The sequence below is a fragment of the Pelophylax lessonae genome (assembly GCF_965119305.1).
Source record: "Pelophylax lessonae genome assembly, chromosome: 4".
In the NCBI taxonomy this organism is placed as follows: Eukaryota; Metazoa; Chordata; class Amphibia; order Anura; family Ranidae; genus Pelophylax; species Pelophylax lessonae.
In genome coordinates, this window is record NC_138771.1 from 558,435,815 (window position 1) to 558,449,163 (window position 13,349).

Genomic DNA, 13,349 nt, shown 5'->3' on the forward strand with positions numbered 1-13,349 from the left:
CCAAATTACATGGGCACATGAGTCCATAAACTACGTGAGTGGTGTCACATGTAATCAAATGTTTAATCTTGAAGGATTTGTTAATAGCAGGAACGGAAAAGGAATCACGTCTTCTAAAATTGGTCGGTGCAAAAGAACAAGCTCTGCACCTCCCACATGTGAAGGCCCCTTTTAATTCTGGGAAGAAGGAAATCTTTGGTGGATCTACTACTTTCCTCACAACACGATCCCCAAAACTTGGGGCTCTTCTATAAATAAAAGATGGTTGATTTGGCAGGGCAGGGCCCAAGGTCCTGTCCATCAGGAGAATTGGCCAATGTTGCTTGAAAATGCTTTCCACTTTCTTATAGTCATTTGAAAAATCGGATAAGAAGCTCCATTGTTTAGGATCATTCTCAATAACCCCAGATTCAACTTTTGGGCCAAGTGGTCTTGGTGCCTCCAGATAGAGATCATTAGCTCTTACATACTTGTGTTTGGCTTACAGGAATACAGACTTTGAGGGTCCTACAATTGGACTGGCAAGTGTTGGGAGCATGTGCAGTGAAGACAGTTCTGCAGGAATCAACCAGGTGAGATCCCATAGCCCTAAAGAGCTGCTCACAATTATGATTATTCAATCATTTGACTATTCGGTCCTAGATTATTAATGTTTCATTCCAAAAACAATATTTTTCAAAAATAATGATTTTGAAGGTTTGCATATGAACTGATTTGTTCTATTTCTTTTTAGGTTGATCATTGATAGTACAGTCTTCTTGCATGACCAAACTGTGAAAGTTATCACTATGCAGTCTGGTCTAGTTCATTTTGACATCAAATTTCAATTCAGTTTCAGTCAGTCTTTTGACTAAAATGCCATTTTAGTTTTAGTTGTATTTTAGTCATCTGAATTGTTTTAGTTTTAGACACATTTTAGTCAACTAAAATAAAATAAAATAAAATGACCCAGTACTGAAGAATGTCTGGAATTCACAACATTTTATACTAAACAACAGTCATCAAAAGCGCCTCCACACATACTGACAAGCTCATTCATAAGATCTTAAAAGTAAGTGCTTCGGTACAAAATGCGTTAAAATACTTTTGAGAGGCTGTTTTGTATTGATTTAGAAGAACCAAATAGCGATTTAAACCTAATTCCATGTTTATTGTGTCCATGAGGGCTAGCGCTGGAGTATGGAAATGCTTTTTAAATAATTTTGGGGGGGCGGGGCAACAAAGGATTGAGTATTGAGCTTAAAGGTGGAGTTGGGTTTTAAGACATGCTAAAATGGCATATCAACCTATGTTATTGTCTTTCATTTTAGCTTGTCTTTAGCACTATTGAGCACTTCTTAAATTGTATCGCAGCTTGATAAATCGGGGCCCTTGACTCCCTTTTAGTAATCAGTATCATCTGTTCATGGTCAGCTGAGAGAGATGAAAAAAAATGTTATGTGTAAGGTAGAAGAACACAAATGGCCACTAAAAAATTCAGTGAATGCCTTTCTACAGTCATCTAGTGTAAGAAAGCTCCTATAGATATGACACTTGCCAGTCTGGATTATGCTGGACAGCATAGCTGAGCTCGTCTTGCTTTATTGAAATCAATAAGAACAAAGAGAGGCAGGAAACTAAATATTAACAGTAAGGTTCCACTACACTACATTACGTTGTACAAACACACTACCACCTAGTGGAAGAACCATTAATCAACCGTTTTAATATGAGAATTGTTGGTGCATCTATGTTTTTATAAACAACATGCTAACATGAAGGAAATTCGTTATGTGAATTTTCTGTTTTTGGGAACACTCTAGATTACACTGTTAATGCTTAGGCTCTACATATTGTTAGATGTGTGGCATTCTTAAGAAACACATCAATGTGGGGATCCAGTTAGTAATTAGATTCCTAGAAATATGTTATATGGATACAGGGTCCCAGCATTATGTTTACAGTGGTGATCGAAAGTTTGGGCACCCCAGGTAAAAATTAGTATTAATGTGCATAAAGAAGCCAAGGAAAGATGAAAAAATCTCCAAAAGGCATCAAATTACAGATTAGACATTCTTATAATATGTCAACAAAAGTTAGATTTTATTTCCATCATTGACACTTTCAAAATTACAGAAAACAAAAAAGTGCAAAAGTTTGGGCACCCTGCAGAGTTAATATCTTGTACTGCCCCCTTTGGCAAGTATCACAGCTTGTAAACGCTTTTTGTAGCCATCCAAGAGTCTTTCAATTCTTGTTTGAGGTATCTTTGCCCATTCTTCCTTACAAAAGTCTTCCAGTTTTTTGAGATTTCTGGGCTGTCTGTCAGGCACTGCTCTTTTAACCACTTTAGCCCCAGCCCTATTTCGGACACTTTTTGTTCACAAGTTAAAACCAGTATTTTTTCCTAGAAAACTACTTAGAACCCCCAAACATTATATATATTTTTTTAGCAAAGACTCTGGAGAATAAAATGTCGGTCATTGCAAAATTTTTTTTCTCGCGGTATTTGCGCAGCGGTCTTTAAAACGCCATTTTTTTGGAAAAAATTTGAAAAATCACATTTCACTGCATTTAAAAAATACTAAACAGTAAAGTTAGCCCATTTTTTTTGTATATTGTGAAAGATGATGTCACGCCGAGTAAATAGATACCAAACATGTTACGGTTTAAAATTGCGCCCCCCCGTGGGATGGCGACAAACTACGGTCAATAGAGATCTCAATCTGCGACGCTTTAAATTTATTTAACGGTTACCAGTTTAGAGTTAGAGTGTAGCTCTTTTTTTTTAATTATTGCCCACGCTCTGGCGATCGCGGCGATACCTCACATGTGTGGTTTGAACAGCGATTTCATTTGCGGCTCGACTTGCGTATACGTTTTTTTTGTGCGCGAGCTAACGGTGACGGGGACGGCTAAATTTTTTATTTTTTTTTTCCTATTTATTTTTTCTTTTTTTTTAAACTTTATTACAGGTTTTTAAAAAAAAAAAAAATCTGATCACTTTTATTGCTGTCACAAGCAATGTAAACATCCCTGGTGACAGCAATATGTCGTGACAGGTACACTTTATGGAGGGATCGAGGGTCTAAAAGACCCTAGACCCCTCCACTACACTTCCCTGTATGCAAAACGCCGAAAACGGCATTTTTGCATACAGCCGTTTTTCAAATCTGCCGCCTTTTGCAGCACAGTAACCCGGAAGTGACGTCATGGACGCCGCCTCCGGGTTACGTCATCGGAGACCCGATCGATGCCGTTTCCGGCATTCATCGGGACTCCATCCAGCCGGCGGACGTGCCGGCTGGGTGCTCGGGGCTCCCGGTGGGACGGTAGCCCCGAGCAAAGCCGCGGAAGGCGGCGGGAGGGGGGGGACGTCCCCTCCCGCCCCCCCGGGTAACGATCGTTACCGACGGAAAGCCGACCGTCGGCTTCAAACAACGGTACCGGGATGATGCCTCTAGCTAGAGGCATCATCCCGGTATAACCACTCAGTCAGCCGACGTACAGGTTACGTGACTGGTAGTAAAGTGGTTAAGGTCTATCCATAGATTTTCAATTATGTTGAGGTCAGGAGATTGTGAAGACCATGGCAAAACCTTCAGTTTACGCCTCTTGATGTAATCCCCCGTGGATTTCGAGGTGTGTTTAGGATCATTATCCATTTGTAGAAGCCATCCTCTCTTTAACTTCAGCTTTTTGACAGATGGCATCAAGTTACCATCCAAAATTTGCTGAAGTTTTATTGAATCCATTTTTCCTTCTACTCGTGAGATGTTCCCTGTGCCACTGGCTGCAATACAACCCCAAAGCATGATTGATCCACAGTTGGACAGAGGTTCTTTTCATTAAATTCTGTGCCCCTTCTTCTCCAAACGTACCTTTGCTCATTCCGGCCAAAAAGTTCAATTTTAACCTCATCGGTCCACAGAACTTGTTTCTAAAATGCATCAGGCTTGTCTATATGTTCATTTGCAAAGTTCAAACGCTGATTTTTGTGGTGAGGACGTAGAAGAGGTTTTTATCTGATGACTCTTCCATGAAGACCATATTTGTACAAGTATCTCTTTATAGTAGAATAGTGTACCACAACTCCAGTGTCTGCCACAGGAGTTGTGGTAGACACTGGAGGGATCGTGCAGTCAAATGAAGGTTTTGAATTGTTTTTCTCACAATCCTGCGAGCTGTTCTGTTCTGTCTGATATTTTTCTTGGTCTTCCAGATCTTGCTTTCACTTCCACTGTTCCTGATGACTGCCATTTTTTAATTACATTCCGAACAGAGGATATTGACATCTGAAAACGCTTTGCTATCTTCTTATATCCTTCTCCAGCTTTGTGAGCGTCAACTATTTTCAGTATCAGTTTTCTAGGCAACTGCTTAGAAGATCCCATGGTGCTGATTGTTGGGGCAAGGTCAGATGAGTCTGGGCATTTAAAACCTTTGAGACTGACATCACCTGGTTTTCCCAGAAGATGATTGAGAACAATCCATGACACTGGCAGGTCTCAGCCTTGCAAAGGGGGCAGGGCATGCTATAAATTCTGCAGGGTGCCCAAACTTTTGCATTTTTTTGTTTTCTGTAATTTTGAAAGTGTCAGTGATGGAAATAAAATCTAACTTGTGTTGACATATTATAAGAATGTCTAATCTGTAATTTGATGCCTTTTGGAGATTTTTCCATCTTTCCTTGGCTTCTTTATGCACATTAATACAAATTTTTACCTGGGGTGCCCAAACTTTCGATGACCACTGTAATTGATGACCCTGCCAGTGGTACACTTTTTGTACTAGACCATACAAACTGAATGTACTGTGTCTATGGAGGAGTAGTGTTGTCATCCTATGCCATGCCTCTTATTTGAACTATAACCTCCCCCCCCTTTCTGTGTTGAACACAGAGGATAGCTGGGAAGAGGGGATAACATTGTTGGAGATTTTCAATTCGATGCACAGGATGTTACAAGAATGCTGAATTTCTATCACTCCCGACAGAAATTTTCTGTACATACAAAAAATGCACTTAGCCTTAAACAAAGAAAACAGATGCAGCCGTCGCGTTTAAGGACTGCAGATTTTTTGTTACTGTATTAAATGAGGAAAAAAGTCAAATCTGCTATAGGTGCTGATGATTGCACATACTGGCTGCATTTTAAACTTTAGCTGTAAAAAGAAAATGCATTGTTTTTAAATGTGTGTGTGAATATACAATGGTCAAAAAAATTAAAGGAACACTTTTTAATCAGAGTATAGCATCAAGTCAATTAAACTCATGGGATATTGATCTGGTCAGTTAAGTAGCAAAATGGGTTCTTAATAATTTTCAGCTGCTTTGATGTTATTGAAATTACAGCAGGTGCACTAGATGGTCAACAATGAGACAGCCTCCAAAAAAGGAATGATTTTACAGGTGGAGGCCACTGACATTTTTTCCCTAGTCATCATTTTTGACTGTTTTTCACTGGTTTTGCTTTTGGCTAGGGTCAGTGTCACTACTGTTAGCATGAGGTAACCCTATAGAGGTTGTACAGGCAGTCCAACTCCTCTAGGATGGCACATCAATACGTGTCATTGTTAGAAGGTTTGCTGTGTCTACCAGCACAGTCTCAGGAGCATGGGGGAGATTCCAGGAGACAGGCAGTTACTCTAGGAGAGCTGGACAGGGCCCTAGAAGGTCCTTAACCCAGCCATAAGCAGGACCGGTATCTGCTCCTGTGTGCAAGGAGGAACAGGATGAGCACTGCCTGTCCTCCAGCAGGCCACTGGTGTGAATGTCTCTAACCAAACAATCAGAAACAGACTTCATGAGGGTGGCGTGAGGGTCCGACATCCTGTGGAGCTCGATTGGCATTTGCCATTGAAAACCAGAATTGGCAGGTCTGCCGCTGGTGCCCAGTGCTTTTCACAGATGAGAGCAGGTTCACCCTGAGCACATGTGACAGATGTGAAAGGGTCTAGAGAAGCCGTGGAGAACATTATTCTGCCTGTAACTTCATTCAGCATGACTGGTTTGGTGGTGGCTCAGCGATGATCTGGGGAGGCATATCCATGGAGGGGTGAACAGACCTCTACAGGCTAGACAATGGCACCCTGACTCCCATTAGGTATTGGGATAAAATCCTTGGACCCATTGTCAAACTCTATGCTGGTGCAATGTGTCCTTGGTTCCTCCTGGTGCATGACAATGCCCAGACTCATGTAGCAAGAGTATGCAGCCAGTTCCTGGAGGATGAAGGAATTAAAACCATTGAATGGCCCCCACGCTCGCCTGACCTGAATTCAATAGAACACCTCTGGGACTTTATGTTTCGGTCCATCCGACTCTGCCAGGTTGCACCTCAGTCTGTTCAGGAGCTCAGTGATGCCCTGGTCCAGATCTGAGAGGAAATACCCCAGGACTCCATCCATCCATCTCATTAGGAGCATGCTCGGACATTGTCAGACATGCATACAAGCACGTGGGAGCCATGCAAACTACTGAGTACCATTTTGTGTTGCTGCAATGAAATTTCAGCAAAATAGACTAAACTGCTGCATTATTTTTTCACTTTGATTTTGGGGGTGTCTTTGAATTCAGCCCTCTGTAGGTTGATCATTTTCATTCCTATCAAACAATGTGGCATTCTTTCATTCCTAACACATTACCCAGTCTATATCAATAAAGAAATCCAGTATGATATTTTCCCCATTGAGATCTGATTTGTTTTCAAAGTGTCCCTTTAATTTTTTTTTAGCAGTGTATAAAGTAGATATATATATATATATCTTTTCATGTGACAACACTGAAGAAATTACACTTTGCTACAATGTAAAGTAGTGAGTGTACAGCTTGTATAACAGTGTACATTTGCTGTCCCCTCAAAATAACTCAACACACAGCCATTAATGTCTAAACCACTGGCAACAAAAGTGAGTACACCCCTAAGTGAAAATGTCCAAATTGGGCACAATTAACAATTTTCCCTCCCCGGTGTCATGTGACTTGTTAATGTTACAAGGTTTCAGGTGTGAATGGGGAGCAGGTGTGTTAAGTTTGGTGTTATCGCTCTCACTATCTCATACTGGTCACTGGAAGTTCACCTCATGGCAAATAACTCTCTGAGGATCTGAAATAAAGAATTGTTGCTTTGCATAAAGATGGCCTAAGCTATAGGAAGATTGCCCTGAAACTGAGCTGCAGCACGGTGGCCAAGACCATACAGTGGTTTAACAGAACAGGTTCCACTCAGAACAGGCCTTGCCAAGGTCGACCAAAGAAGTTGAGTGCACATGCTCAGCATCATATCCAGAGGTTGTCTTTGGGAAATAGACGTATGAGTTCTGCCAGCATTGCTGAAAAGGTTAAAGGGTTTGGGGGTCAGCCTGTCAGTGCTCAGACCGTACGCCGCACACTGCATCAAATTGGTCTGCATGGCTGTCATCCCTCTTCTAAAGATGATGCACAAGAAAGCCCGCAAAAAGTTTGCTGAAGACAAGCAGACTAAGATCATGGATTACTGGAACCATGTCCTGTGATTTGATGAGACCAAGATAAACTTATTTGGTTCAGATGGTGTCAAGCGTGTGTGGCGACCACCAAATGAGGAGTGCAAAGACAAGTGTGTCTTGCCTACAGTCAAGCATGGTGGTGGGAGTGTTATTGTCCGAGGCTGCATGAGTGCTGCTGGCACTGGGGAGCTACAGTTCATTGAGGGAACCATGAATGCCAACATGCGCTGTGACATACTGAAGCAGAGCATGATCCCCTCCCTTCAGAGACTGGGCTGCAGGGCAGTATTCTAACATGATAATGACCCCAAACACACTTCCATAATGACCACTGCCTTGCTGAAGAAACTGAGGGTAAAGGTGGTGGACTGGCCAAGCACGTTTCCAGACCTAAAACCTATTGAGCATCTGTGGGGCATCTTCAAATGGAAGGTGGAGATGCCCAAGATCTCTAACACCCACAGGCTCCGTGATGTCATCGTAGGGGAGTGGAAGAGAACTCCAGTGGCAACCTGTGAAGCTCTGGTGAACTCCATGCCCAAGAGGGTTAAGGCAGTGCTGGAAAATAATGTTGGCCACACAAAATATTGACACTTTGGGCCCAATGTGGAAATTTTCACTTAGGGGTGTACTCACTTTTGTTGCCAGTGTTTTAGACATTAATGGCTGTGTGTTGAGTTATTTTGAGGGGACAGCACATGTACACTGTTATACAAGCTGTACACTCACTACTTTACATTGTAGAAAAGTGTCATTTCTTCAGTGTTGTCACATGAAAAGATATAATAAAATATTTACAAAAATGTGAGGGGCCTACTCACTTTTATGAGATACTGTATATATATATATACAGTATATATATATATATATATATATATATATATATATATATATATATATATATTTTTTTTTTTTTTTTTTTCAATAAAAGCTAAAGCTGAGCAATAACACTGTTCTATTTTCTCGTAATCCTGATTCAAAAGTACAGGCATGAATACTATGCTGAAATTTGTAGTTCCAAAATATCTTCTTCTGAACATGTGCTTGGTGTTTATGTGCTTTTGCTCTACGTGTGTATAACTATCTCCAGTCTTTGTCTACTCGTTTCCTGTGTCTAGTCCTCTTTGACATTCCCTTCTTGCCTCAGGATCACAACAGTTCACCAGTTTCTGTTGCAGCCACCTTTATCCATGAGGTTGGCCACAATTTGGGAATGATTCATGATAACACGAGCTGCCCATGTTCCACAAAGTCTTGCATCATGTCACCAATTCTCAGGTATGATCAGAAATGTTGAAGCTGAACTAAGCAATTAAAAAAATACAGTTTTATGCAGCTAAAGTATTTATTAATAAATTGTTAGATGTATCTTTAAAATGTCATCAATCTGAAAAATAATTTCCCTGTAAAACAGAATGTAAGTACTTACCTCTCGCACCACCAAAGGTCACTCTGGTAAAGAGGATTTGTCAGTGACATCTGCTGGGAAACCTACATTTTAAGGAGTGTTGTTTTTTTTTGTGCCTCTGTAGCCATCCCTAGTTCTGCCCTCCACAGTACACTGTGTCGACACCCTGTACAGCAGCATGCAGACTTAAAGAGGGAAAGGTGGGAACAGTAACCAATCTGGTGTGCTTTATGCAAATGTGATGGAGAGGAGCAAGCTGACAGGAGGAGAGAACTGAGTGAGTAGAGAGCTGGCCTCATCAGTCTGCTACTGCTCTTTTACTGTCCAGTCACAGGCTGGCGGGCAGGATGTTAACATCACTGTAATTAAAGTGATAATAAAGATAGAATAAAAAGAAAAAACACACCAATTGTGTAATACTTACCTGCTCTTGCACAGAGCAGCCCCAATGTTCCTCCGACGACACTCCTGGCTCCTCCTCTTCTCCAAGTGCCCCCCATGGCAAGCTGCTTCATATGGGGGCACTCATGCAGGCTCGCTCCCCAGTCTGCTCTGCATGTCCAGAAAGGGACTTAGCCCCACCCCCAGTCCCTCCTTACTGGCTGTGATTGACAGCTGCAGGAGCCAATCCAGCTCCCACTGCTGTCTCTCAGCCAATAGGAAGGCAGAGGAGGAAAATAATTATTATTAAAATATAGATGATCTCTTTTATTAGTACTTATTTCCCCGCAGTTGAGAAATATAGATGTTGCACTATTCTCGTAGGAGCCACAGGATTCTTTTCCAGGTCTTCCTCACAGGCTTTGTCTGCAGCCAGGCAAATAGGCTCATTTACATGTTTGTTTAATAACCAGTCTAGGGCATGTTGTTTTTATTTTTGAAGAACGTGGATAGGGTTGAGGGTAATAGTGGGATACTCTATAAATTAAATTATGTACAACTGAGGACTTAAGTATTCTTCAGGACAAGTTACATTGAAGTCCAAAAAGTAGATTTCGGCTTAGTTGTAGTAGTTGGAGCCACAAGAGCAGAATCCCTTTAAGTGGGAGATTAAGCCGACAAAGCTCTTCAGGACACTATATACAGTGCTCAGCATAAATTAGTACACTCCTTTTAAAAGTAGGATTTTAACCACTTGCCTACAGTGCACTTTCACCCCCTTCCTGCCCAGACCGATTTTCAGCTTTCAGCGCTCTCACACTTTGAATGACAATTACTCAGTCATGCAACACTTTACCCATAAAAAAAATGGTGTTCTTTTTTCACACAAATAGAGCTTTCTTGTGATGGTATTTAATCACTACTGGGTTTTTTTTTTTTTTTTTGTGCTATAAATAAAAAAAGACTGAAAATATTGTGAAAAAACGCATTTTTCTTTGTTTCTGTCATCAAATTTTGCAAATTAGTCATTTTTCTTCACAAATTTTTGCCAAAATGTATACTGCTACTTATCTTTGGTAAAAATAACCAAAATAAGTGTATATTATTTGGTCTTTGTGAAAGTTATAGAGTCCACAAGTTATGGCACTAATCATTGAACATTTATCACACTTGATCACACCTGATGTACTGAAGGCCTATCTCATTTCTTGAGACACTAAAAAGTCAGGAAAGTACAAATACCACCCAAATGACTCCTTTTTGGAAAGTAGACATTCCAAGGTATTTAATAAGGGGCATGGAGAGTTTTTTGAAGTTGTAATTTTTTCCCACAATTCTTTGCAAAATGAAGATTTTTTTTTTTTTGTTTTTTTACAAATTGACGTATTAACAGGTTATTTCTCTCACACAGCATATGTATACTTGCAACTACACCCCAAAACACATTCTATTACTCCTCCTGAGTATGGCGTTAACACATGTGTGAGACTTTTTCACAGCCTAGCCACATACAGAGGCCTACCATCCAAGTAGCACCGTTCAGCATTCTAGGAGCATAAATTACACATATCATTTCCTGACAACCTATTGCACGTTTGAAGGCCCTGGAGCACCAGGACAATGGAAACCCCCATAAAATTACCCCATTTTGGAAAGCAATCACCCCAACGTATAATTTTTGAGGCATAATGAGTCTTTTGAACGTGTCATTTTTTTCCACAAGTTTTTGAAAACTGTGGAAAGAAAATGAAAATGCATTTTTTTTTACACAAAGTTGTCAATTTATGAAATATTTCCAACACATAGCATGTACATAGCAAAAATTGCACCCCAAAATACATTCTGCTACTCCTCCTGATTATGTCAATACCACATGTGTGAGACTTTTTTACAGCCTGGCCACATACAGAGGCCTAACATCCAAGTAGCACCCTCCGGCATTCCAGGAGCACAAATTACACATATAATTTCCTGACAACCTATCGCACTTTTGAAGGCCCTGGAGCACCAGGACAATGGAACCCCCATAATATGACCCCATTTCGGAAAGCAAACAGCCCAACGTATAATTTTTGAAGCATAATGAGTCTTTTGATTATGTCATTTTTTTTCCACAAGTTTTTGAAAAATGTGGAAAGAAAATGAAAACGCATTTTTTTTTACACAAAGCTGTCAATTTATGCAATATTTCTAACACATAGTATGTACATAGCAAAAATTGCACCCCAAAATACATTCTGCTATTCCTCCTGAGTATGGCGATACCACATGTGTAACACTTTTACACAGACTAGCCACAAACAGAGGCCCAACATCCAAGTAGCACTTTACACACAGTTGTCCATTTATCCACTTTAAGGCCTATTTTTGACACTTGGTGTTTACAAGCTAAAATCATTTTTTTTGCTAGAAAACTACTTAGAACCCCCAAACATTATATATTTTTTTTAGCAGAGACCCTAGAGAATAAAATGGAGATCGTTGCAATATTTTTTATCACACCATATTTGCGAAGCAGTCTTCCAAATGCAATTTTTTGGAAAAAAAATGCACTTTTTTTAATTAAAAAATGAGAAAATAGTAAATTTAGCCCAATTTTTTCCATAATGTTAAAGATAATGTTACGCCGAGTAATTCGATACCCAAAATGTCATGCTTCAAAATTGCGCACGCTCACAGAATGGCGCCAAACATTGGTACTTAAAAATCCCCATAGGCAACAATTTAAAAATTTCTACAGGTTACCAGAGTTACAGAGGAGATCTAGGGCTCAAATTATTTCTCTCGCTCTAACGATCACGGCAATACCTCACATGTATGGTTTGAACATCGTTTACATATGTGGGCGGGACTTGCGTATGCGTTCGCTTCTGCGCGCGAGCTAACGGGGACAGGGCGATTTTTTTTTTCCTATTTATTTTATTTATTATTTTTTTATTTTTACACAGTTTAAAAAAAAAATGTTTTGATCATTTTTATTCCTATTACAAGGAATGTAAACATCCCTTGTAATATAAATAGGCATGACAGGTCCTCTTTATTGTGAGATCTGGGGTCAAAAAGACCTCACACCTCACAACTACACTAAAAAAGAAAAAAAAAATTGTTGAAAAAGAAAAAAAGAAAAAAAAACAAAAAGCGGCCCTTTAAACCGGTTGCTAGGCAACGACTTTTGACGTAGCTCCGGTCCTCCAAGACCATAGAGTCGACTGAGAGCCATCTTGCCCTCACTCGACTTCCTGTCTCTGAGGATCTGGGACCGGATAGTTTTCCCCGCTGCCGGCTGGTCCGGTAAGCTGGGAAAACGTCTGGGATGCAGCGGGAGAGGGGGGGGGCACCTCTTCCCCTGCACCATAAGGGTAATTCCGCGGCGAATCCGCCACTGGGACCACCCTTATCTGAAAGCCGACCGCCCGCCATTTAAAAAAATACCGGGGTTATGGCAGCTATCTGCTGCCATAACCCCAGTATTTAGCTTTGAATGACCGACGTATATAGTCGTTAGGCGGTCGGTAAGTGGTTGCATGTATATAGCAAAAAATTGCACCCCAAAATACATTCTATAAAGGAAAGTGTACAGGAATAGTCCGAGTCCATCTCCGATCCACTACTATTAGTGATTTAAAATTCTGAATCGGATTCGTAATTGGATTTGGATACTGATGAGAGCTCCCCGGTGCTCTCATCAGTCAGGGAGAGGACCTGAAGGGCCTCCTCGCTGCTGAACATCCTTTTTGACATGCTGGCTGTGATGGGCTGTGCAACGGGTGACGGTTGACTGCGGATGATCACTGATGGGTGGCAGGTGACTGATAGGTGGCAGGTGACGGTCACTGATGGGGTGACAGATGACGATGACTGATGGGTTGACAGATGACGATGACTGATGGGATGACAGATGACGATGACTGATGGGGTGACAGGTGACGATGACTGATGGGGTGACAGATGACAATGACTGATGGGGTGACAGGTGACGATGATTGATGGGGTGACAGATGACGATCACTGATGGGGTGACAGGTGACGATGATTGATGGGGTGACAGATGACGATCACTGATGGGGTGACAAGTGACAATGATTGATGGGGT

At 41.0% G+C, this 13,349-nt stretch overlaps 1 protein-coding gene across 1 annotated transcript in view; it reads left to right on the forward strand.

Moving 5' to 3' along the window:
* Window positions 1-13,349, forward strand: part of LOC309552768 (snake venom metalloproteinase ACLH-like) — a gene marked incomplete at its 3' end in the record, with an annotated part of 89,414 nt that overhangs the window by 65,319 nt on the left and 10,746 nt on the right. Inside the window, exons 8-9 of the mRNA XM_082253683.1 lie at window positions 488-572; window positions 8,615-8,745. Coding sequence (XP_082109809.1) covers window positions 488-572; window positions 8,615-8,745 — 216 coding nt within the window. The remainder of the gene's footprint in view (window positions 1-487; window positions 573-8,614; window positions 8,746-13,349) is intronic.